We start from the raw sequence: 26,508 nt of genomic DNA, 5'->3' as shown, positions 1-26,508 counted from the left end.
TTCAGACTTTATTTAGGACCCCTTTTAGACACACATGGTCCTCAAATAAACAGATCTAGAAATCACTTGAAACTCACGAGGCAAAGCTGTAAAGCACTTCAGTGTTTGTCACCCCATCCACGTGCCAGTCAAAGCTTTGATCTACTTAACAGTGCACCCAAATAAAGCAAATGTTAGGGAACCTTGAGTCAAGAGGAGCATCAAGTCCAACCTTCACCTCAGCACTGTCAGAGCACCACTAAACCAGAGAGTCACAGAATGGGTTAGGTTGGAAGGGACCTCAAAGCTCAGTCAGTTCCAACTCGCTGCCATAGGCAGGGACACCTCCCACTAGAACAGGTCGCTCAAGGCCTCATCCAACCCGGTCCTGAACACCTCCAGGGAGGTTGTGGGGCACAGAAGCACAGAATGTGATCTTCGATCTGTGCCAGTGTCTCACCACCCCACTGGAAAGAACTGAAGAACAAAAGGAGCAATGTCCCTCAGATCAGGGTGAGCAGCCTACAACAAAGGCTCTTTAACTGCTGTCGCCACCTTCCTCCCGCTGTCTGTAGGCTTTATTCAGCACTTGGATCTCCTCCTGATACCCACCCCCAGCCCCTTCCACACGCTGCTTCTTGCTGTTCTGCCGGTGAGCTTCCACAGTGTCTGGGATGGAGATGTTGATGTCGCTGTCGGGGTTGTTGGAGGGAATGAAGAGGGAGTAGGAGGCAGATTCCCCCAGATCACAGGAGACAAACCTGTTTTCCTTCCGTGAGTACCGTAAGGATGGAGACCTTACCTGGGTGGAGGACTGGCTGATGTTACTGATGATTGACACAGTGTCCAGGGCCTCTTCGTTGTCACAGATTTCAAGCACCTCCAGGTGAATTTTCACGCTGGTGTCAGCAAAGGTCTGAGGAGACTCCTCCGGGTCTGGTTCGTGCCCGACGCTTTTGGAGCGATAGACTTCGATTTTCTTGGAGGTGGGAGTGATTTTGTGCCCTTCAGTGCTTACCTCATAGGTGGAGAGGGAGAGGGTTTTTCCCGTGGGTGCCTGGAGAGACACAGTGCCTTGGAATGCGCACAGAGGGATGGCCAAGGTGCCGCCTGCCCGCTGGAAGGAGAGGGAGCAGCTGTTACCGAAGGCAGGAGCCGTCAGAAACCAGGCAGCCACGCTGGGTTTGGTCATGTGGGGGGCACAGAAGCACAGAGGGGTTTTGCTTGGACAGACCTTGAAGGACATCAAGTCCAACCTTCACCCCAGCACTGCCAGAGCACCACTAAACCACAGAAGCATAGAATGCTTTAGGGTGGAAGTGAGCTCAGAGCTCATCCACTTCCAACCCCCCTGCCATAGGCAGGGACACCTCCCACTAGAACAGGCTGCTCAAGGCCTCATCCAGCCTGGCCTTGAACACCTCCAGGGAGGTTTTGGATCACAGATCTTTGATCACATTGGGTGCTTCTGTGCTCCACGACCTCCCTGGGCAACCTGTGCCAGTGCCTCCCCACCCTCACTTCTTCCTAACACCCAGTTTCAATCTCCTCTCTGCCAGTTCAAACCATTCCTCCTCATCCTGTTGTTACAAGCTCTTGTCTATAGTCCCTCCCCAGCCCTCCTGGAGCCCCCTTCAGATACTGTCCCACCACAGCTTTGAAACCCCTCCAGTGATGGAGACTCCACCACTGCCCTGGGCAGCCTGAGCCAGGCTTTGACAACCCTTCTGGGAGGAGATTGCTCCTCAAGTCCAACCAAAACCTCCCCTGGGGCAACTTGAGGCTGTTGTGTGTTCCTTGGGAGAGAAGACCAACCCCTACCTGGCTCCAACCTCCTTTTGGGGAGTTGTAGAGAGCCACAAGGTTTCCTCTCAGCCTCCTTTTCTGGGGGGTGCACACTCCCAGCTCCCTCAGCTGCTCCTCCCCAGCCCTGTTCTCCAGACCCTTCCCCAGCTTCATTGCCGTTCTCTGGACACGCTCCAGCACCTCAATATCCTTCTTGTAGAGAGGAGCCCAAAACTGAACCAAATATTCAAGGAGTGGCCTCACCAGTCCCCAGTACATGGGTAAAAAAAGTGATTACTGCTGCAGATTTTTCCTCACAGAGTTTCAAAAACCTGGCATTAATGACTCCAAAGTGGAGAAAGTGCTTTGTAACTACACACTTCAGTACAAGAAGTGAAGCCCCAAGTGACTGTGACTCAGCTTACACAGGCTTGATGAGAACAGCCTACACTTAATGTGCACTGCAGCCAGTCCACCACCAGACAGCCAACACCAGGAGGCACCTCTCACAGGCTCCTCTCCAGATGTTCTCGTCAGATGAAGATGATGGCATCCTAAAGGATGCACCAAAAAGAGAGGAAGGACACCAGAAGACTGTTTGAGATCAGGACCCTGTGCTGACAACATAGAGTCATAGAATCTAGCAGATTGGAATGGAGCTCCAAGCTCAGCCAGCCCAACCTAGCACCCAGTCCTGCCCAACCAACCAGACCATGGCACTAAGTGCCCCAGCCAGGCTTGGCTTCAACACCTCCAGGCACAGAGACTCCACCACCTCCCTGGGCAGCCCATTCCAATGCCAATCACTCTCTCTGCCAACAACTTCCTCCTCACATCCAGCCTCAACCTGCCCTGGCACAGCTTCAGACTCTGGCCCCTTGTTCTATTGCTGCTTGCCTGGCAGCAGAGCCCAACCCCACCTGGCTACAGCCTCCCTGCAGGCAGCTGCAGGCAGCAATGAGCTCTGCCCTGAGCCTCCTCTGCTGCAGGCTGCACACCCCCAGCTCCCTCAGCCTCTCCTCACAGGGCTCTGCTCCAGGCCCCTCCCCAGCCTTGCTGCCCTTCTCCAAACACCTTCCAGCACCTCAACATCTCTCTTCAATTCAGGAGCCCAGAGCTGGACACAGCACTCCAGGGGTGGCCTGAGCAGTGCTGAGCACAGGGGCAGAAGAACCTCCCTTGTCCTGCTGCCCACACTGCTCCTGAGCCAGCCCAGGATGCCATTGGCTCTGCTGCCCACCTGGGCACTGCTGCCTCCTCTCCAGCTCCTCTCTCCCAGCACCCCCAGGGCCCTCTCTGCCTGGCTGCTCTCAGCCGCTCTGGCCCCAGCCTGCAGTGCTGCTTGGGGTTGTTGTGACCAAAGTGCAGAACCCTGCCCTTGGCCTTGTTCAGTCTCATCCCATTGGCCTCTGCCCACCCATCCAACCTGGCCAGGACCCTCTGCAGGGCTCTGCTACTCTCCAACACATCCACAGCTGCTCCTACCTTGGTGTCATCTGCAAACTTATTGATGCTGGACTCAATCTCCTGGTCCAGAACATCAATATAGATATTGAACATCTGTCTCCCTTAATTAAATCTTAGCTCCACCAGCTGACTGGGGTTAGATGGCTCAGCTACCAAGCAGAATGTTCCCAAACAACTTCTCAGATTGTATCCAAGGAAGGTTTTTTTTTGTGCACTTTCTGTTTCCAGTGCCAATCCTATTGACTGATCCAATGGTGTCAGCTGGGAATCTGGAGCAAGGATTTACAGCACCACCCCCAGGATGGCCAGAGGGCCCATCCAGAACCTTCCTGCCACACACATCCCACAGGGCATCCAGGGCAGCTTTTCTGGAACAAAGCTGAATTTATCAGCAGAGAAATTTTCAGAGGCTTGAAGGCAGAGAAGGGAAATTCATAAAAGTAGCTCTGCAGTGCTAAAGGTCAAGCTCCAGTCAGGAGCTTTTAGCACTTGCAAGGAAAATATTGTTTCTGAGGCTGCAAATGAATGAAGGCATCAGACAAAGGAATCATTGCCAGTGCCTGCCAGAGAGCCAAGGCCATGGCTTGCTGCTGCATTCATGGCCTGTGTAGCTGACCCAGTGTTAGGTTGTTATCTGCTCCCTTCCACAGTGCTGCTGGACAGATCCTGAGTCCCTCTCAAGCCATCCAGATGCTCATTTTTAACCGTGGAGGGGTGACCATGCAGTGACTCATGTTGGACAGAACAAAAGCCATGGCAGAAGTAGGCACAGAGAGCAAAGAAAGCCCAGACTGAGGTTCTGCAGAGCCTCACTGAGGGTTCATAGAATCACAGAATCAAGCAGGTTGGGAGAAAGTAGAGGTTAGGAAGAAGCTGTTTGCAGTGAGAGTGGTGAGACACTGGCACAGGTTGCCCAGGGAGGCTGTGGAGCCCAGAGGTACAGAAAGTGATCTTTTGTGACATAAAGCACCCAAGGGCCATTCTGCAGCCTCTGTGGCTCAGCAGCTTTGAGAGTCTTAGGTACACACCCAGAGTGCTCATTATTCCCACATAAGCAGAGCAGTGTTGTGCAGCTGCAGGCCTGGGTGTGTTGCACCAGAGCCGTACGGGATGTGCAGTGCTCTCGCAGACACCCCCAGCTGGCCCCAGCCTTTCTGCCTCTCATCCATCCCATTCTGCTGTGGAATCCATGGCAACCACACAGGACAAGGAAGCCTTGCTACCAGCCACTCTGATCCTGGGAAGACTTGTCTTGCTGAGACCTTGCTCACCTCCAACGAGGAGAGGTGAAGGCAAGATCAGACACTCAGCTGCGGGAACACAGAGAGCTGACAGCCGCTGGAGCCTGCTCCTGGGTGTGCACGCAGGGGGCACAGGAGGAGGTGCTCCCTCACTGGGCACAGGCACACATGCACAGCACAGTTACCTTGGTACAGCTGACTGCAGACAACCAGAGAACTGCTTTAGTTGGGAGAGACCTCCACGGTCGTTGGGTCCAGCCACCAACCCAGCACCACCACTGTCATTAAACCACAGCCCCCAGTGCCATGGCCAAGGGTTTCTTGAACACCTTCAATCCCTGACCACTCTTGCAGCAAAGAAATTTCTCCTCCTCTCCAACCTAACCCTCCCCTGGCACAATTTCAGGCCTTTTCCTCACATTCTGTCAGCTAATACTTGGGAGAAGAGCCCAACCCCCACCTCACTGCCACCTCCTTCTGTCTGTAGAGAGCCATGAGGTCTCCCCTCAGCCTCCTCCAGGGTGAACACCCCCAGTTCCCTCAGCTGCTCCTCCCCAGCTCTGTTCTCCAGACCCTTCACCAGCTTTGTTGCCCTTCTCTGGACCTCCTCCATTCCCTCCATGTCCCTTTTGGGGTGAGAGGGCCAAAACTGCACACAGGACTCAGTGTATGACCCCACCAGTGCCCAGCACAGCAGCGCAATCACCTCCCAGCTCCTGCTGGCCACACCACTGCTGATCCAGGCCAGGATGCTGCTGGCTTTTCCTGGCCACCTGGGCACACACTGGCTCCTATTCAGCTCCTACCAACAAGCACCCCCAGGTCCTTTCCTGCTGGGCAGTTTCCAGACATTCTGCCCCAAGCCTGAAGCGTTCATGGGGTTGCTGTGCCCCAGGTGCAGCACCCAGCACTCTGAAATGGGCCTGAAGGTCAGTTGGGAAGTGCTCAAGCATTTCAATCACAAGCATCATGGCATGCCTCAACCAGTGCACTCTGAGCCAGACTTGCTCTCTTTATGTTGGGGCAGCTTTAACACCACAAAATGCCTGCTGGGTTTCCCACAAGCTGCAGTCCAGCACAGAGCCAGAACTCTCCCACTGGATCTGCCTTCTGCAGGTTTGCCTCAGAGAAGCAACAGCTGTCAAGTTGCTCAATATATGTCCACATCCATTTCATCCCTGGGGAATGCTGCAAGATCTCCAGCTCTGGGATGTTTGCTGCTGCCCACAGAGCACAGGATCACAGGTGTTAGGGGTTGGAAGGGACCCAAAGAGATCATCCAATCAAAATCCCCTGCCAGAGCAGGACCACACAATCCAGCTCAGGGCACACAGGAACACATCCAGACAGGCCTGGAAAGGCTCCACACAAGGAGACTCCACAGCCTCTCTGGGCAGCCTGTGCCAGGGCTCTGGGACCCTTCCAGTCAAGAAGTTCCCCCTTGTGCTGACCTGGAACCTCCTGTGCTGCAGCTTCCATCCATTGCTGCTTGTCCTATCCCAGGGAGCAGTGAGCAGAGCCTGTCCCCCTGCTGACCCCCAGCCCTCAGATAGTTATAAGCATCTATTAGCTCCCTTCTCAATCTCCTCTTCTCCAGCCTAAGCAGCCCCAGGCCCCTCAGCCTCTCCTCACCAGGCAGTGCTCCAGTCCCCTCATCATCCTTGTAGCCCTCTGCAGATCCAGCAGATCCCTGTCCCTCTTCAACTGGGGAGCCCAAAGCTCAAGGCAGTACTCAAGATGAGGTCTCACCAGGGCAGAGCAAAGGTGGAGGAGAACCTCCCTTGATCTGCTGGCCACACTCTGCTTAATGCACCTCAGGATCCCATTGCTGGCCCAAGCACAGTTTGTGATCCCCCAGGCCCTTCCGTGCCCAGCCTGACTTTTTGTGGAGTGCTTCCCTCCCAGAGGGCATCCCCTCCCCTGCAGCTCCTGCTGGGGTGGCTGGAGGCTGCTGTGCCTGCCAGGAGGTGGGACAGGGCTGTGGCTGGAGGACTCCCTGTGCCAGCACATGCATTCTTCATGAGCCAGGACAAAAGCCTACACTGAAATAAATCACAGATGTGCTTGTTCCTCAAGGAGTGCTGCTGCCTTCCCAACACAGGCATCTGCATAATTGATCCAGCAAATCCTTTCATTATAAATTAGATTATCCACCTCCCACATTCCACAGGAGACAGAGGCAGCTGTTGTTGCTATGAGGCAAACCTTCCTCATCCTCACTGCAGTTGCAGAGCAGGCTCCCCTGGCCTGTCCCGGTGGCCTGAGCAGACTTGGAGCTGGGTTCACTAGAAGGGGGATATTAGGGAGGCTTCATCCCCATCCCCTGCAGAGGACATAACCAGGCCCACGGGAGCTGGGCAGGAAGGCTTCCACTTGGGCATGCTCAAAGCAGTGAGCAAAGGCTCACCAAGAGCCCTTTGAGTTTTCAAATGATCCTACCAAGGCCATTTCCAGCCCTCCCTGCCTGGAAAATCAGGTTTTGATCCCAGTGGCTTTCTGGAGGGGGCAGGGAAGGGGAAGGTATTTTTACAGGACTTGTTCTTTTATTTCTCCTTGCAAACTGACAGAAACCAAATCAAAACCTCCTTTTCTTTCTGGATTGCCATGAAATAGTTATAGGCACATGAAATATGAATGAATTGGTGTTAGGCTGAACCTACAGTCAAAGAAAACTCCACTTCCAGCACTAGCCAAAGCAGAGCCTCTCTCTGCATGCTGCCAAGTGCCTCCTGAGGGTGCAGAGCACTGCTCCTGCTTCCCCTGGGTGTCTGCAGGAGCTGAGCAGCCATTTGCAGAGCTGGGAGCTCACAAAGGAGTCAGCAATGTGCAGCTGCAAGCAGCTTTGAACCCTGCTCCTGATGCCCTTACAGCTGATGTTGAGAATCGTAAGAATGGGTTGGGTTGGAAGGGACCTCCAAAAGTCAACCAGCCCAAGCTCCCTGCAGTGAGCAGGGACATCCTCCACTAGAGCAGGCTGCTCAGAGCCTTGTGCAGACTGACCTTGGATATCTCCAGAGATGAGGCCTCAACTGCCTCCTTGGGCAACCTCTTCCAGTGTTCCACCACATCAAGGTAAAGAACTTGCTCCTAACATCCAGCCTAAGTCTGCTCTCATTTCAAGCCACTGCCCTCATCCCATCCCTGCAGGCCTTTGCAAACAGTCCCTCTGCAGCCTTCTTGTACCCTCCAGGTAGTGGCAGGCTGCTATTAGATGTCTCCAGAGCCTTCTCTCCTCCAGGCTGAGCAAGCCCAGCTCCCTCAGCCTGCCTCCACAGGAGAGGTGCTCCAGCCCCCTGACCACACTGATGCCAAGCTCTGTTCCAGAAGTGATCAGGAATTTACTCTGCTCAAGGGAGCCCAGGAAATTCCTCCAGGCTAACAACATTCCATGCACCAAATCCTTCTGCAGAGCTTCTGCATTTTACATCAAGTGCAGCTGGATTCATCCTCTAACAAGGATCTTAAAACTCATGGTGCCACTTCTCCAGTGCTTAGCACCTGCAGAGAACATCATCCAGCCTGGGTAAGCAGTTCCTGGGATTCCCTGGTAATGTTTTGCTTCAGGGAGCAGATGACTGCACAGCAGGGAAAAGAAAGCATGAACAGCTCCACTCTCCAAACACAGTCACCAGTTACTACTCCATCTCCTGAGAAGAAAGCTGAGTGCTCCAGAAGCAGCTCCTCAGCCAGGTCAGGCTTGTTAGCAGCCAAAAGCACAGATAACCTCTTCACAGCTCCACGACCTCACTCGCAGCTCAGGTTGACTCTAAAGGCAATAAATTGTTGCTGCAATATGGTAGAGGTCATTAAAATGGTTAAAAAAGGTCAGCTGGGGGAAGAAAAGAGATGCTCTGGAGCCTGGATTCTGCCATGATCCAGGGGAAAAAGAAGAGGTGTCTGGAGGATACTCCTGTGCACCCTTGTCAGGAGCTGCCCCCCCAGCTGTGCAGGAGGCTGTGAGCTCAGACACAGAAGGCCTGAACTAATTGCCCAGACAGAGCTGCCTGGGGCCATCAGAGGGACCAGAGAGGACTCAGGAGCTCCCCAAAGAACTTCCAAGTATAGCAGGGGGCTATCAGGAGACCCCCTGAGGCAGAGGCTGGAGGCAATGTGGGGCACTCTAAGGTGTCTCACATGGTTCTACATGCCTGTGTCTGGGCAACAAACCAGGGCAGAATCATTGACTCATAGACTCAAGCAGGTTGGCAGAGAGCTCCAAGCTGACCCAGCCCAGCCTAGCACCCAGCCCTGCCCAACCAACCAGACCATGGCACTAAGTGCCCCAGCCAGGCTTGGCTGCAACACCTCCAGGCACAGCCACTCCACCACCTCCCTGGGCAGCCCATTCCAGTGCCAATCACTCTCTCTGCCAGGAACTTCCTAACAACATCCAGCCTCAACCTGCCCTGGCACAGCTTCAGACTCTGGCCCCTTCTTCTGTCCCTGGGGACCTGGCAGCAGAGCCCAACCCCACCTGGCTACAGCCTCCCTGCAGGCAGCTGCAGGCAGCAATGAGCTCTGCCCTGAGCCTCCTCTGCTGCAGGCTGCACACCCCCAGCTCCCTCAGCCTCTCCTCACGGGGCTGTGCTCCAGGCCCCTCCCCAGCCTTGCTGCCCTGCTCTCAACACCTTCCAGCACCTCAACATCTCTCTGCAGTGGAGGAGCCCAGAACTGGACACAGCACTCCAGGGGTGGCCTGAGCAGTGCTGAGCACAGGGGCAGAAGAACCTCCCTGCTCCTGCTGCCCACACTGCTCCTGAGCCAGCCCAGGATGCCATTGGCTCTGCTGCCCACCTGGGCACTGCTGCCTCCTCTGCAGCTCCTCTCTGCCAGCACCCCCAGGGCCCTCTCTGCCTGCCTGCTCTCAGCCACTCTGGCCCCAGCCTGTAGTGCTGCTTGGGATTGTTGTGGCCAAAGTGCAGAACCCTGCACTTGGCCTTGTTCAATCTCATCCCCTTGGCCTCTGCCCACCCATTCCCCTGTAATGAACAAGAGAGGTTCAACATCAGTGGTACAGAGAAGCAGAGCTCAGACCAGACTCCTGGAGGAGAGCTTTGGTGTCAGGTCCCACACCAGGGAGTGACTCTGCAAAGCCTACAGAACATCCTGGTGGCAGAGCTAAGAACAAGCAGCAGGTTTTGCTGTGTTCCAGCCCAACAGCAGTCCCTTGGGCCCTGCTCCCTCCCCAGACAGAAATATAAGCAATCTAAAGGAAGCTCTAATGAGTTTGCATTCCTAATTGCTTAGGTGGAACACAGCTCCAGCTGCAAAGTTCTATTTTCAGCATGTTTCCAGTAAGGATCCTGACGTTTCCTCCCAGTGACAATGTGTTTTCTGTCTCCCAATAACAGAGCCTTAGTCTTCCACTTCCCTGAAAATAAAAATTAGCTGCAGTAAAATTAATTACTGCAATGGTTTGCCCTTTGAGAGGCTGACTGCAGTAAATTTGGAGCTAATAGGCTTTGACAAGAATAGACAAGCTCTCTTCAGATGACCTGAATACTACTGTCTGTCATTGCCCAGCATGGGCAGACCTGCAGCTGGAGTCAATGAGCAGGAGGAAGTGCAAGAGAAGCAGCCAAGAAAAGAATCACAGAGTGGTAGGGCTTGGAAGGGACCTCTGGAGGTGATCAAGTTCAGCTCCCTGCCAAAGAAGGTTCACATAGAGAAGGTCATACAGGAAAAGGTCCAGGTGGGTTTTGAACATCTCTAGCACAGAATCACAGAATGGGTTAGGTTGGAAGGGACCTCAAAGCTCAGCCAGTTCCAACCTCCCTGCCATAGGCAGGGACACCTCCCACTAGAGCAGGTTGCTCAAGGCCTCACCCAACCTGGCCTGGAACACCTCCAGGGAGGTTATGGAGCACAGAAGCACAGAATGTGATCAAAGAGCACTGTAAGGACCACACCACTTGGTCCTCCTTAGAGCAAAGTTAGAAGGTGATGGTGAAAGGCTACACTGATTTGCCACCCAAGGGAACATCCCCTGCAGGAAGAACCCAGGCAGAACATTGCAGCAAACTGCCAGAGGACTCAAACTTGCCTTGAGTTCTGCCTTCAGGTTTGGGCTCCCCAGTTGAAGAGGAACAGGGACCTGCTGGAGAGGGCTACAAGGATAATGAGGGACTGGAGCAGTGCCTGATGAGGAGAGGCTGAGAGTCCTGGGGCTGAGAGTCTGGAGAAGACTGAGAGGGGATCTAATAAGTGCTTATAACTATCTGAGGGCTGGGAGGCAGCAGAGAGGGGACAGGCTCTGCTCACTGCTGCCTGGATCACAAGCAGCAGTGGATGGAAGCTGCAGCACAGGAGGTTCCAGCTCAGCACAAGGGGGAACTTCTTGACTGGAATGGTCCCAGAGCCCTGGCACAGGCTGCCCAGAGAGGCTGTGGAGTCTCCTTCTGTGGAGCCCTTCAAGGCCTGTCTGGATGTGTTCCTGTGTAGTCCTGCTCTGGCATGGGGGTTGGACTGGATGAGCTCTTTGGGTCCCTTCCAGCCCCTGACATCTGTGATCATGGGAGTACAGCTGTGTAGGCCTGAGGAAAGCAGAGAAAATCTGCAAGTCCATTTGTCACTCAGCTTCTGCTCTGCCTGGTGTTTACTGAACTGGTTGTGATGCTGATGAGAGAGCTGCTGTGTGCTGACCACGGCTAAAACACCTCCCAGCTGCAGACGTGCAGGGCTGGCTCCTCCCAGGCAAACCACTTACACAGCCTCTCCCTACTCCTCTTTGCAGCGCATAAGGAGGTTGTAAACAGAGAGTCTCTTCAAAGAGTTTGCTTGAGGCAACTCAGAGATGAGGCATCAAGTTGAAGGAGAAATAATCTAAGGTACAGCAGGCCTGGGAGATTTCTGTGGCCCGAAGGCACTGGAGTATAGGCAGAGAACAAATGAGCTGCCACATTCACACTCAGTCTCTTTAGGCAGGGGAGGAGGGCTGGGATTTCAGGAGCTGCAGCTGTGCAGGAGCTGGGAAGGACAAGGGCCATTCTTCTCTCCCTCTCAATTACAGCTGGTCTATACAGGCACAAATAAACCCTGCTGCCTGCTCCTCCTTTCCTGCCACTTTTATTCCTGAGGAATCACTTTGATGGAGAAACTCTTCACTCACAGAAGAGAGGCTGAGGAGCCAGCCAGCTGCAACATCATTACTATCACTCCAAGGCAGTGACACAGCTCCAGCAGCCAATCAAAGGCATCACAGATCCTGTCTGGCACCCTGCTCTTCAAAAAGCTAAATCAAAGTCACCACTTCCCTTCTCACTGCTCATTTAAAGACTGGAAATGACAGGAAAATAAAGAGGCCTGCTTTCACAGCACAAATTAAACAGGGCAGCCTTCTGCAGGTGCCACTTGAGGCTCAGAGAGGGAAAAGAGAGACTTCTTATCCCTTGTTTGCCTGACTCCCAGTAGGAAAGTGAGCAGTGAGGTCAGCCAGAACGTGCCACCTCTCCTGGTGTCAGTCCAGCTGAGAGCTCTCTTCCCTGGGAGCACTGAGGGTGGCTGTGACATCAAATGTACAAATAGCAGCAGCTTTCCAAAGCAGTTTTGCATGCAGAGTGTGACAAAGCTCCACCTAACCTAATGGGATACCCTCCTGGGGGGCTGGGATCAGAGCAGCACAGACTTCATCTTGCTGCTTACAGACTTCACCCAAACCTGGTTGGATTTTCTTTCCCATTCTGATGAAGTTTGAGTTGCTGATAGTAACCAACTCACATCTGCTCCTGACCTGCTGACTTCTCCAGCCAGCCCCAGTTTCTTACCAGAGCCAAGAGGTCATTTTACCGGGCAAAGCTCTACCTTCTAACACCATTCCAGTGTCACACCTACGTTTGCTGTCAGCCTACTGCTCTCACCCCGGGGGCAGCCTGTGAAGAAGCTGTCCAGGAGCTCCACCTCTCCAGCAGGGCTGTGTCTTGAGCTAGGAGATGCTTACACCTTCACCCCACTGTGCAAACCAGGCAAGGTTAAAATCAGCAAAGACAAAGTCATGTTCACAAGCTGCAGGTGTTGAGTTTCACACCCCAGAGTCCTCGTTGCTGGCCAACTGCCCTTCAGCTGAAATGAATCACAGAATCACAGACCCACAGAGGTTGGAAGGGACCTGCAGAGGTCATCCAGCCCAACCTCCCTGCCAAGGCAGGATCCCCTAGGGTAGGTCACACAAGAATGCATCCAAGCAGGTTTTGAAAGGCCCCAGAGAAGGAGACTCCACAACCTCTCTGGGCAGCCTGCCCCAGGGCTCTGCCACCCTCACTGGAAAGAAGAAGTTTCTCCTCACACTGAGGTGAAACCTTCTCTGTTCCATTGCTGCTTGGCTTATTGCTGCTGTCCAGTGAGAAGAGCTTGGCCCCAGCCACTGACAGCCACCCCTCAGGTATTTGTGCAATTGATCAGATCCCTCTCAGCCTTCTCTTCTCCAGACTAAACAGCCCCAGGGCTCTCAGCCTCCGTGGGGGAGATGCTGAAGTCCCCCAGTCATCCTCATGGTTCTCCACTGGTCTCTCTCCCCAGGTTCCTGTCTCTCTTGAACTGGGGAGCCCAAAACTGGACACTGGATTCCAGGTGTGGTCTCACCAGGGCAGAGCAGAGGGGGAGAAGAGCCTCCCTAGCCCTGCTGGCCACCCTTTTCCTGATGCACCCCCGGATGGCACCGTTCTTTAGCCAGGGGGGCTGGCCAGCTTTGGACCCAGCACACTTTAGTTCTCGGCGGTGCAGCTGAGCGCTTCGGTCACGGCAGAGCAGCAGACGCCGCCTGCAGCTGTGCCTGACCCGACACAGGGGCCAGCAATTCCACACAGCGAGATGGCTGCAGCCACCTCGCACCTCTGAGCAGCTCCTGCTGGAGCCGCAGCGCCGATGGCCAGGCTGGTTCGGCAGGGCAGAGCCGTCACGGGGCCCCTCCGCAGGGCACGGCGTGTGCTTCAGCCTCCTGCCTTCCATTAGTGCTAATGGGAGAAACGCAGCCCTGGCCCTGCCTCGGGATGCAGCCCCAGAGGACGTTTTGCCTGTAAACAGAGCAATTTGGTACCCAGCCCTGCACTCAGCATCCCCTCCTCTGCCTTCCCCTCAGCAGCACGGCCCCTGCCAGGCGCTGGCTCTGCAGCAAGGCAGGATTTACGGCAGCTTGATTTTTGCTCTCGTTTTCCCCATGTGGAAGGAGAGGCAAGCCCACAGCTTTGAGGTGAACACACTGACTGCAAAGTGCTAAAGAGGGAGCAGAATGGACCTGAGGGGGGAGGAAGGAGCTGGGGAGTCAGAGACATTTTCTCACCTCTTCACACAGCAGCAGGCAGGGAGCTGAGTCAGTCCAAGCCTCATCATGTGCAAACCAGAAGTAAAGACACATCATGTCCTGGTTAATGCTTTACACTTGTGATGCTGTGGGGCACCTGCCACTTGCTTCTCACTCCCAGGGAGCCATGCTGGCATGTCCCCCTTTGGCTGCCAGCAGGCTTTGTTCTGCTGAAGTGACTCTGTTGCCACTTGCAGTGCCCCTACAGCAGAGCCATGCTGTAGAAGTAGTGAACAGAACTTGAAGAGAGGCCAAACATGAGCAAAGGAGAGTGTTGCATTTCTTTGGGACTGGGGTGCAGGATGAATAAAGCATTTCCAGGAGGAGTTCCAAGGACAGAGTTACTGTAACATCCCTCTCCCCCCCAGCACCTCCTCTTGCAGGTGTCCTCTCTCTTAAGGCACAGAAGTCTCTGCCAGCCCCCACCCCATCCCCATGCCAGCTCTGGTTGCCTGAACTCTTGGCAGGGAAATTCTCCAAGTCTACCTCAGGCTCAGCTTCATCTGATCAGACATTTCTTCCTACTCCACCCAACAGACTGGGCAACAGGAAAAGTAACAAGCAACGACTGCATCTCTGCTGCCTTTGGGGGGCCTTGGTGATGGGCTGCTTCCAGAAAGCAAAGACAACACAGCCTGTAAGCAGGCAGCTGGCAGCAGGATGGCCAGCAGCAACACACTGCAGGTGTAGAGGAACTCAGCACTCTACATCAAGGAACCCCCAGCACAAGCAGGACATGGAAGTGTTGGAGCCAGGCCAGAGGAGGCCACCAAGATGCTGAGAGGGCTGCAGCAGCTCTGCTCTGAGCACAGGCTGAGAGAGTTGGGGCTGTGCAGCCTGGAGAGGAGAAGGCTTCCAGGAGAGCTTGGAGTGGCCTTGCAGGATCTGCAGGGGGCTCCAGGAGGTCTGGAAAGGGACTATTGACAAGGTCTGGTAATGAGAGGAGGAGGAGGAGGACTGGGTTTAAATTAGAAGGAAGATTCAAACTACATGTTAGGAAGAGGTTCTTTACAGTGAGGGTGGTGAGACACTGGGACAGGTTTCCCAGGGAGCTTGTGGTGCACAGAAGCACAGAATGTGATCAAAGATCTGTGCTTCTGTGCACCACAACCTCCCTGGAGGTGTTGAAGGCCAGATTGGATGAGCCCTTGAGCAACCTGTTCTAGTGGGAGGTGTCCCTGGCTGTGGCAGGGGCTGAGCTTTGAGGCACCTCAATGGCATGTAGCAAATTAGACACTCCTCAAAGAAGAAGGCTAGAATAAGAAGATGAATCTTTCCTGGCTTGCATTTGAGCAGCTCTCTCCCTGCCTACTTTGCAACAAGCAGAAGCACTGAGCTGTTTTTGTCAGGCTCTCAGGCTGAGCACCTCTGCCCTTTGCTACACTGAAACACAGCACGGAAGGGACACAGTTCCCAGGTCTGACTGCTGCTCCTCCTGGCCTCTAACTGTTCCAGGCTCTGCTCACTGAAAGGAAAGCTGAAAGCACTCTGCTCAGCACATCTGCATTTCTCTCTGTGAGGGAGCACTTGGAGTCTGAACACACTGGAGGCGAGACAGGCACTTTTATCCCACTGGGATAATGATCCATTTCTTCCTAAGGTTTGCTGCCTTCTCCCCAGCTGCCTATTAAACTGACAGATGAAGTGTAAATAACATAAATGCTAAGAAGAGGCTCTTGATTTAACCAAGGTGAGAAATGGAGGGCGATGAAGGGAAAGTGACTTCCCTCAGATGCTCAGGGACTTGAAGCCAGAACAAACACAAAAGGTGGCTTTCAACTTCTTCAGTGTTTGGCCCAGATCGATCTTTCATCCAACACACACTTGAGAAATGCATTAAGGTTATTTTTGCCATGCTTGCTGGAGTTTTCTGTTCTGCCCTTTTCCAGCAGCAAAGCAAATGTCAGCACCGTGAAGCTCTGGAAGCTGCTGCTGAATGTCACAGCCTGCCAGATCTGCAGCTCCCAAGCCTTGAACTTTCAGACCGCAGGAGCCTCGCTGCCTGGCAGCTGCACTCTGGGTTAGCACTTGGAAAATGTCACCAGGGGATGAATTAGGATTCCTTGTAATGCAGGCAGGGAAGAAGCAGATCCAAAAGTGACATCTCTAACCCTAGGGCAAACAAAGCCTTCCACGTGTGCTCGGTGCAAGCTGCTCCACAAAGAGGTGCTGGTGCCTGCTGTGCTGGTGCCTGCTGTGCTGGAAGCCACAGGCTGGCAGTGTGACAGGGCAGCCACGGGAGGTGGGGAAAGGAAGTTGTTATCCTGTCTTTAAACTTCAACTCTCATCTGGAAACTACAGCAAGGAGAGCCATAGTTCAAATGAACCTAGTGATACCCTGGCTCTACAAAGCACACAAGGGGTCAGCAAGACCTAGGAGATTAAAACCAGCCTGAGCCATCATTTACTTTTGTCCACAGAGCAGTTCATGACTGCACACTGCCCCAGAGCCAGCATTTGCTCTCTCATGCAAGGGAAGATCAGTCAAGGCTTGAAATAGCAAACAAATTCCTGCTTGACTCAAAGGATAAGCTCATGTTTGTCAGAGGGAGAGGAGATTCCCTCCTTTAGATAGAAAATGTATCTTACACATCTTACCTCTTGTGTGTCAAAGGCTGAGAGCAAGTGAATCTGGCTGAAAGTCAGCCCTGCTTGGAGCAGGAGATGGATTAGGTGACTTCCAGAGGTCATTTCCAACCTAAAGCCCCCTGTTTTGTGGGCTTCATGCAAGCTGTGACCTCACTGCCACCCACTGTAACACCAAATGTCTTCTGAGTCCCACACCACACACCCAGACCCTCAGAGTTCAGCCAAGCCAGACTGCCTTTGGCTTCTGACTTCATTGTGCCCCAGACTCCTGTCTCCTGCTCACGTCAGGGCAGTTACAGTGTTTGTCATGGCAGAGCCAGAATTCTCCAAGCAGCAGCAATCACTGCCCCTCTGCTTCTTGATATGCTACTATCAGCATGACAAGGAACAGGCCAACAAGGACCCTGCACCTGGAACAGACCATGTCCTGCAGGCTGGCAGCTGAAACCAAACCCTGGAGTCCTCAGCACATGGACCTGTGGGAGCAGGGCCAGGAGAGGCCACAATAATGACCTGAGGACCTGGAACCCCTCTCTGTGGGGCCAGGCTGAGAGAGTTGTGGTGGTTCAGCCTGGAGAAAAAAAGGCTCCAAGGAGATGTTCTGGAGGCCTTTTAGGACTTAAAGAGGCCAATCCAAAAGCTGGAGGCAGACTTTTGAGCAGGGCCTGTTGTGACAGTCCAAAGGTGATGGTTTGAACTAAAACAGGGAGATTCAGACCAGAGAAAAGGAAGAAATGTGATAAGACCCTGGCCTATGTTACCCAGAAGGGGTTGGCAGTTGCCACATCCTGAGAACCATTCCAGGTGAGGTTGTTTGGGACTGTAAGCAACCTCCTCTAGCTGGAGTTGTCCTGCTGACTGGACTTTATGAGCTTCAGAAGTCCCTTCCCACCCAAAGGTCTCTGTGATTCTGTGATTCAGAAGACAAGTGAGAAATTATTGCAAGATTGGACTCTTCAAATCACAGAATCACAGAATTGTAAGGGTTGGGAAGGGACCTCTGGAGATCAAGTCCAATCCCCCTGCCAAAGTAGGATCACTTAGGGCAGGTTGCACAGGAATGCATCCAGAGGGGTCTTGAAAGCCTCCAGAGAAGCAGCAGCTCTGTTGTGGAATTACAAACACACACAGTGCTGAGTAGGGTTTCTGGTCAAAGACACTACACTACCACAGGGACCAAGAGCACTTCACAGAACCACAGAATGGTTTAGGTTGGAAGGGACCTCAAAACTCAGCCAGTTCCAACCCCCCCAGCATAGGCAGGGACACCTCCCACTAGAACAGGTTGCTCAAGGCCTCATCCAGCCTGGCCCTGAAGATCTACAAAGAGGTTGTGGATCACAGAATCTCACTGATCACCACCCTCACAGCAAAGAACTTCCTCCTAACATCCATTTCAATCTCCCCTCTGCCAGTTCAAACCCATTCCTCCTCCTCCTGTTATTGCAAGACCTTGTCAGTAGTCCCTCCCCAGCCTTCCTGTAGCCCCCTGCAGATACTGGAAGGCTACTACAAGTTCTCCTTGAAGCCTTCTCTTCCCCAGCCTGCAAGGCCCCAACTCTTGTAGCCTGTCCTCAGAGCAGAGCTGCTGCAGCCCTCTGAGCATCTTCGTGGCCTTGCTTTGGCCTGGCTCCAACACTTCCACGTCCTCCTTGTGCTGGGGGACAGTTCCACTGCCAGTCCAACCTGCTCTCCTCCCCTGCTGAGGCAATTGCTCTACCAGCCCAAAGCAAGGAGGACAAATCTGCCTTTTACCTGCCGCGGGGTCCTCTCGGACTTGCTCCGGCACCACTCCCAGTCGGAGAGCTGCGGCTGGGGGCTCTCCTCGTGGGACAGTCTCCTCTCGGCGCCCTCCCCGCGCCCGCTCTGGCTGCGCTCCGGAGGCTGCCGGGCCGCGGGGTCGCTGTCCAGCGCCGTGGTGCTGAAGGCCGCGGGGCCGCCCTGCGAGCGCTCCTCCGCCGCCCTGCTGCCGGCAGCGGGCGCAGAGCAGCTCCCTCGCCCAGCTGCCCTGGAGCTGTTGCCGCCGCAGCTCAGCAGGCTGTGGTGGGAGGCAGATCCAGCATCAGCATCGCGGCGGTGGTTTCCGCGGGAGATCCTATAGATGTCGTAGCCTTGCCGGAAGGACAGGTTGAATTCGAACGCCCTGCGTTTGGCTAAGCAGAGAGGGAATGAATAGTCACAGAACCCCGGAACACCCAGGCTGGCACAGCCCCTCAGCAGCACCAAGCCCAACCTAGCACACTGCTCTGCAAGATTCACCTTAAACCACAGCCCCAAGCACCACATCCAAACCACCCTGAAACACATCCAGGCTGGGTGACTCCAGCACCTCCCTGGGCAGCTCATTCCAGTCCCTGACCACTCTCTCAGTGAAAAACTTTTTACTAATGTCCAATCTAAACCTCCCCAGCCTCAGCTTGAGGCCATTCCCCTTTGCTTGGTCACAAATTACCTGTGAGCAGAGCCCAGCAGCAGCCTCTCCACAGTGTCCCTTCAGGTAGCTGTAGACAGTAATGAGGTCTCCCCTCAGCCTCCTCTTTTTCAAACCAACCATGCCCAGCTCCCTGTCACTCCTTGTAAGATTTATTCTCCAGGCCCTTCCCTAGCTCCACTGCCCTCCTCTGGACCCACTCCAGCAATGTTGTATGAAGAGTCAAACCCAAGAAGGAAAAGCAGACACAATGAAAATGGCATTTTAAACCACAGGGTGAATTATTTAACTGCTACTAGAAACAGACAGTCTTTTATCCATAGGAGGGATGAGCTGCTGAGAAGAAAGAACTCTCCCAGCATGCAGTTATACTCCTCTCTTTTTTTCCTTCTGTTTTACTCTAAAGTTGTGTAGGAGTTCTTCAGCTGGCAGCATGAACACCCCGAGGTGCAGACCCCTCCCCTGGAGCATGTCCTTCACTCTTTGCTCTCTCGTGTCACTGATTCTCGGTGAGCAGCTTGGGTACAAGCCACAGCTCCTCTTCTGATGTGCTCACCGTTAGCACACATTAGGTGTGTTTAGCAGGTTTAATGCAGCTGAGCAGTAGAAGTCAGCTGCTGAGGTACAGCTTTCCCAGGACAGGAGAAGGCAAAACTAGGACTGAGTCCATCAGCCTCTGCTGAAAGATCTGACTGTGACCTGCAAAAGTCAGCCAAGCTTCTATGTTTCCCCACCCAGGAGCCCCACACGGCGGTGCTGTCATGTGTTGCTATGAAGAATGGCTCTGTCATTTGGAGGGGCAGTTTCAAGGAGGACAAAGCACGGTCACCGTCACTAACCTCCTCTCCTCTTAGCATACAATGCACTCCTGCTGGGTGCCACCTCCCATACTTACTTTTGAGCTCTTCTGAAGACGCCGCATAGGAATTCCCCCTGCAGTTAATGATGCAGCCACAGGGCAGGTGGATCCAGTGCTCCGACAGGACAAAGACCGGGGTGAGGGTGGTAGCCAGCAGGGTCAGCAGGAAGCTGAGTGTCTCGAAGGAGAGGCTTTGGAAACCCGTGATGTGCTGGACGACCATTTGGATCTGAAAGGCACAGCAGTTTGGAATGGAAATCGCTGCAGGCACATGAGATACTTCCAGGAACAAAGAGGACATCTCACAAGGAGTGTGACACAAGGAGAAGACACAGGTGGTCATTCATGTTTGCTGAGCTTCTAAGAGAGTGGAGGAAATACACTGACAGAGCCTCCCCCTTCTGTGTTTCTCAGAAACCTCTCACGTAAGCTCAATGCAGACACCACAGCATTATTCAGACAAGCACCCCAAAGAGCCTGCTGGCTCAGTCCTTGCTGCACAGTACAGGGAAGGCCACCTCCTGGGGGGGGGTGCAGGAGAGAACCTGCACTGCCCTGAGCTGTGCTGCAGATGCTCTGTAACGCTACTTTTCAAGAGAGCAGCTCAGGGGCCAGGGCTGTACCCACCCTGCAGGCAGGGCTAATGCTGCCCCAGAGCCACATCCTCTCCTCAGCAGACTCCTATCTGGTTACACATGGATGTACCTCCTCCCAAACACACTGCTGCATGCACGTGGCCAGCACTCACCACCTCCCTCCCTCCCAACACACAGACCTTACAAAGATGCCAGCAAAGCTCCTTTTCCTAACAAACTCCTTTTTTAGGCAGGCTGGCAAAAGTCACAACTCCAGCCACGAGGAGAGGCAGAAAGCAGAGCCCAGGTGCTCAACAACTGCCTGCACAGTGGGCAACACAGAAGGGTGGACATGGCCATCCCTGCATGCTGCCACAGTAAACATCCCCTTGAGCTAGGTTCTGCCAAAGCTGCTGACAGTTCAGCTCATGAAGTGACACAGACCTGCTGCAAAGGACTTTGCTGGCACGAGCTGCACTGCAAAGCATGAGTGCTACAGCTGCTGTTCATGCTCCAAAGCTTGGCACACCAACTGACCCCATCCAAACAGCAGCAGAGCTCCAGAGCAGGGCACACCAACTGACCCCATCCAAACAGCAGCAGAGCTCCAGGGCAGGGCACAGTAACTGACCCCATCCAAACAGCAGCAGAGCTCCAGAGCAGGGCACACCAACTGACCCCATCCAAACAGCAGCAGAGCTCCAGAGCAGGGCACACCAACTGACCCCATCCAAACAGCAGCAGAGCTCCAGAGCAGGGCACAGTAACTGACCCCATCCAAACAGCAGCAGAGCTCCAGAGCAGGGCACACCAACTGACCCCATCCAAACAGCAGCAGAGCTCCAGGGCAGGGCACAGTAACTGACCCCATCCAAACAGCAGCAGAGCTCCAGAGCAGGGCACACCAACTGACCCCATCCAAACAGCAGCAGAGCTCCAGAGCAGGGCACACCAACTGACCCCATCCAAACACCAGCGGAGCTCCAGAGCAGGGCACACCAACTGACCCCCATTAGAGCTCCAAAGCAGGGTACACCAACTGACCCCCACCCGAACAGCAGCAGAAAGTAAAGCAGCTGCCAGTTTACCATCATTGGGAGCCAAAGAATGACTTTTGTCAAGGCAAGAATCAGCGAGAACCGTTTCTGGGCAAAGCCCACAGTGAAGCTCCTGCTCTGCACGCTCCTCAGGCAGGGAGGCTCCAGCGCCCTGCTCTCAGCCACACCTTTCCTACAAACTGCCTCCGAGCCTGCACATGGGCTTGGGAAATGCCTCAGGGTTTGCTCCATAGGGTCCAGCAGTGACAGAGACGGGGTAGCAGAGCTGCAGGCTGCAGGAGTCCCTGGGGTGATGCAGCCTCGAGAGATTTCCTGGTAGTCGAGGTGCAGCAGCTGTTGCTCATCCGAGCACAGCAGCTGGTAAGTCAGAGGCACAGACAGCACCGTCAGGAGGCAGAAGCACAGCGAGTAGACAGTAAATAAAAACAAGATGTAGGAACTGGCACAGTCAGTGAAGCAGCCCCAGGAGGTGGGGATGTAGCTGCCCCAGCCACAGAGAGGCAGAATGCAGATCAGCAGACTGAGAATCCAGATGGTAAGAACGGCCTGGGCCATGCTCACCCGTCGCTCGGAACTGCTGCAGCTCCTCTGCTCAGATTTGTTGATGGTGTAGAAGTTGTAAGAAACTATAAGAGACCCTTTCAGGTTGCTGGAAACGCCCTGGAACAAATATATAAGGGCTGAGGTGGTGCAGAGAGGCTGGGGGAGGACATCACTGGACCACTGAGTGAGCATGAACACAATCACTGGCACGATGCTGATCAAGTCGTCTATGGCCAGCGAGGTGACGATCATCGACACCGTGCTTTTGCTTTGCATTTTCAGCAGGCAAACTAGGGAATAGAGGCTGCCCAGCAGCGCTGTGGATGCAAGGATCAAAGTCGAGCAGAAGAGGAAGGCATTCAAAGTTCTCTGCTCGCCAGGCTTGTCCATGCTGCTGGGATTTTCAGGGAGGAAGCTCGTTCCATTCTGTGACACATTCCCAGGCGTTCCCGGCATCGTCCTTGCAGTTTTTCCCCCTTTCCTTCTCACTGACTCTGCAAAATTTCCCCAGCTGAAACCAGAACTGTTAGCTCCACATCACAAGTTTCTTTCTTTTCCTAGCCTCTCTTCTGTGGTGTCTGAGGAAGAGACAGTCAGGTGAAAGCACCCTTGGTGACCAGGACAACTCATGCTCTCCAAAAAATCAGGCAACAATGAAGTCCGAAAGGTGCTGACGAAACGCAGCTCTCCACGCTCCTGCCCCTGCTGCCGGATGGTTCACTCAGGCGCTGGTGGCAGCCCCACACCGCTCATGCTGACAGCCACCAGGCGCTCAGGAGCTCGGCTCGACCGAGGCAGGACGCTGGGTGTGTTCAGGCTCTAGTAGTAGGGAGAGACATAGTAGGAAGGAGAGGCTGCTGGATTCACCCTGCGCCGCTCGGAGCTGCAGGAGGGAGGAGCCAGCAGCGTGGCAGAGCAGGGCAGTGAGTACCTCCTCAGACCGAGCTGGCTCAGAAGGCTGAAGCAGTGTCCCTGCTAAGCCACTCCTCCGATGCTGACACTGGAATCCAAAGCAAACACCCAGCTCTGATGTCAGCCGCAAATGTCATTCCCGTAAAGCCCAGGGCTGCTCCAGGCTCCGCCGCACGACCCAGGGCTGCTTCCCTGCCTTCCCACCTCTGCGCTCCCAGCTCAGCCTGGGCAGAGCTGCAGCAGCCTCTGGCGCGGAGCGAACGAGGCGGGAGGGTCTGCTCTGCCTCCGCGCTCCCGCTCCCCGCACACGCGTGTCTGTGCAGCGCGCCCGCGGCACACGCATCTCCACTCAGCGCCAACCCTTCGCCGCCGACAGGTACCTGCGGTGCCGAGCAGCGGCTCCCCGCCCGGGGGGACCTCAGCTCACTCTGGCCTTCAGCAAACTTTCACTCCCCGCACGATCCAGATCACAGCTGCATCAAAGGCTGACCGCAGCGACGGGCACAGCCCCTCGCCTGCACGCTGGCACCTCAGGGGTGCTCCCTCCTGACAAAGAGCGGTGCTGGAGAAGCCTGTAAGCTGGCAAGCTGCCCAGCACGCCGCGCACAGAGAGGTTCACAGCAATCACAGGATCACAGAACGGGTTGGCTTGGAAAAGACCTTTAAGGTCAAGTCCAACCCATAACCCAGCACTGCCAGGTCACCACTAAACCATGGTCCTCAGCACCACATCTCCACAGCTTTGAAACCCCTCTAGGGATGGGTTTCCACTGCCCTGAGCAGCCTGGGCCAGACCTTGGCAACCCTTTTAGAGCAGAAATTGTTCCTCGTGGCCAACCTTATCCTGAGACAACCTGAGACCATTTTCTCTTGTCTCTTGCTTAGAATAGTATAGAATCAACCAGGTTGGCAGAGAGCTCCAAGCTCCTCCAGCCCAACCTAGCACCCAGCCCTGCCCAACCAACCAGACCATGGCACTAAGTGCCCCAGCCAGGCTTGGCTGCAACACCTCCAGCCACGACCACTCCACCACCTCCCTGGGCAGCCCATTCCAATGCCAATCACTCTCTCTGACAACAACTTCCTAACAACATCCAGCCTCAACCTGCCCTGGCACAGCTTGAGGCTGTGTCCCCTTCTTCTGTTGCTGGCTCCTTGGGAGAAGAGCCCAACCCCACCCGGCTCCAACCCTCCAGGGAGCTGCAGAGAGAACAGAAGGGAGGAGCCAAGAGTCAGCCTTGGAGGACTCTCTTTTCTTTCTGGCCCCACTTTGGGCTCACACACACACACGATGGGGATGCAGCAGAGGTTCTCTGATGAAGGGCAGCACTGTAGAGCTGCTGCAGTCACTCGCTGCTCTGGGTAACGTTACAAATCCACTCTGTTAGCAATCCTTGTTACTAACAACCTGATCCTTGCTCAGTTCCACCCACTTTGAGATGCATGAGCTGTGTCAAGCCAACAGCTCAACTGCTTGGGTGGTTTTCCTCCTGCCAGAGCACAGGGAACAGTGATCCTCAGAGGTGCTGGAGCCCCAGACAGGACAGGCATTGGGAGCACAGATCTGCACCTGTATGCGACAAGAGCCTGCAACACATGGATCAGAGCTGGGCAAAGGACAACTCATCTGAGGAACTCCTCTTTGCAAAGAAGAGGAGCATCCATGCTGCCTTCCACACAAGGCACTGTCCTGGGTGTGGACCAGCCATCTGGCCTTAAACTGCAGAGGATCTGACCTGGCTTTTGTGATTTATCTGTCCTGCTGGACTATTGATTGTTACTCTGCTGTGCCAGCTGAAGGCCAGGGCTCATTTCCTTCTATTTACAAATCACAGTCACCTCTGCCCCTGCAAGTCAACTCTGAATTAAGGACAGTGTTCTAAATGTTTAGATTAACAGTGTGAGCCTGGTCAGAAGCAGTTTGGACCTGTCTTTTCCAGCCTGGCTCCTTCAGGAAGCACATGGCCATGCTGCCTGGGTGTGGAGATGCACATGCTCCTGTCTCCCTCTTCCCCTCCCCCCCCTTCAATTCTCTGACAAAATGATTGTTTTCATCTCTATCTGATGGTGTCAAAGCTATTAAGTTCCCACAAGTTTCGTGGAAATGAGCAGCAAAGCAGAGGAGACAGATCACAGCAGGCTGCAGCAGAGCCCCCCTTTGCTGCAAAGCAGTGAACAGAGAGCAGAGGCTCCACAAGCACTGCAGCCAGTGAGGAGCTCCAGCTGCAATGCCCAGCAGCCTGGGTGCCAAACTGCAGGAAAGCAGCCTCATGCCTCCTGCCATCTCTGAGTGCTGCCTGACACAGCACCAGCTTCTCTCTTCCTCAAATTCCTTCTCATAGAATGGATCATAGAAAGGCTTAGGTAGGAACCCCAAAGCTCATCCAGTTCCAACCCCCTGCCATAGGCAGGGACACCTCCCACTAGAGCAGGTCACTCATTTGTAAACCTGAAGTAATGACCTTTTTGGATAAACATCAATCCTAAAAGATGAGACCTGCATTACAGTGCCTAAATGACTCAAGAGGAACAGTGACAGGAAGCAGGGCACCTACCAAAATCCTCTGAGAACTTCTCTGCGTTCAGAGTAGCACTCATCAGGATCACTTTCAGATCCGAGCGAACGTTCAGAAGATCTTTAATGATGCTCATTAGAACATCTGACTGCAGGTTTCTTTCATGAATTTCATCCAGGACTACATGACTAATGTAGGTCGCTCAAGGCCTCATCCAATCTGGTCCTGAACACCTCCAGGGAGGTTGTGGAGCACAGAAGCACAAAATGGGATCAAAGATCTGTGCTTCTGTGCTCCACAGCCTCCCTGGGCAATCCCTTCCAGTGTCTCACCACCCTCACTGCAAAGATCTTCTTCCTAACATCCACTTCCAATCTCCCCTCTGCCACTCCAAACCCATTCCTCCTCCTCCTCTCATTACCAGACCTTCTCAATAGTCCCTCCCCAGCCCTCCTGGAGCCCCCTGCAGGTCCTGCAAGGCCACTCCAAGCTCTCCTGGAAGCCTTCTCCTCTCCAGGCTGCACAGCCCCAACTCTCTCAGCCTGTGCTCAGAGCAGAGCTGCTGCACCCCTCTCAGCATCTTGGTGGCCTCCTCTGGCCTGGCTCCAACACTTCCATGTCCTGCTTGTGCTGAGGGCTGCAGAGCTGCACCCAGGAGTGTAGGTGGGGTGTGAGGAGAGCAGAGCCAAGGGGCAGAATCCCCTCCCTTGCCCTGTGCCCACACTGCTCTTGCTGCAGCCCAGCACAGGGTTGTGTCTGGGCTGCACTCACACTGCAGGCTCCTACTGAGCTTTTCACCAGCCCAGACCCCCAGGGCCTGCTCCTCAGGGCTGCTCTCAGCCAGTCCCCACCCAGCTGGAGCTGTGCTTGTCCCCATTGCCTGTGTCACCTTCCCCTGCTCTTGCCACATGGCTGTTGGGGGTTTAGAAGCAATTCTAACGACAGCTGAGAAATTTATTTTCCCTGCTTTGGAGTATTTTTCTTCTGCACCCCTGAGCCACTATCCCTGCCCTGCCAGTCCCATGGCCCTGCCAGCAGCTATCAATCACACATTTTCTGGCAGTTCCTCTTCCAAGTTGGTAAGAGCTCTGTGCCTTCTGGCTGCACGTCGAACAAAATGCTCCTCAGTGTCTCAAAGCAGAAGGTCACTTTTAGTTGCCACCACAGCCACTAAATCAGGTGTCCTGCTCCTTCCCTTTATCTTCCCACTGAATACATTTTGTCACATGTGCTGCACTTTGCCATTCTGTAGGACTTG

At 54.3% G+C, this 26,508-nt stretch overlaps 1 protein-coding gene across 1 annotated transcript; it reads right to left on the bottom strand.

Moving 5' to 3' along the window:
* GPR149 (G protein-coupled receptor 149) lies at positions 1–25,386 on the bottom strand. Its single transcript, XM_064165772.1, has 5 exons — positions 25,290–25,386; positions 21,310–22,355; positions 19,683–19,875; positions 18,112–18,509; positions 1–1,096 (listed from the first exon to the last, which is right to left on the bottom strand). The coding sequence occupies exons 1-5, from the start codon at positions 25,384–25,386 to the stop codon at positions 518–520; spliced, it is 2,313 nt and encodes a 770-aa protein (XP_064021842.1). The 3' UTR covers positions 1–517.
* Positions 25,387–26,508: the final 1,122 nt, after the last annotated feature.

Source organism: Pogoniulus pusillus, chromosome 26 (genome assembly GCF_015220805.1).
Source record: "Pogoniulus pusillus isolate bPogPus1 chromosome 26, bPogPus1.pri, whole genome shotgun sequence".
Classification (NCBI taxonomy): domain Eukaryota; kingdom Metazoa; phylum Chordata; class Aves; order Piciformes; family Lybiidae; genus Pogoniulus; species Pogoniulus pusillus.
Note: the sequence above shows the minus strand (reverse complement) of the source record. Positions and strands in the feature narration are given on the sequence as shown.

Coding starts and splice junctions, on each gene's coding strand:
- GPR149 (XM_064165772.1), bottom strand. CDS start 25,386: ATGAGCATCATTAAAGATCTTCTGAACGTTCGCTCGGATCTGAAAGTG. Junction 19,876..21,309: donor TTCTTTGGCTCCCAATGATG/GTAAACTGGCAG, acceptor TGTGCCTTTCAG/ATCCAAATGGTCGTCCAGCA. Junction 18,510..19,682: donor GTCTTCAGAAGAGCTCAAAA/GTAAGTATGGGA, acceptor CTCTCTGCTTAG/CCAAACGCAGGGCGTTCGAA.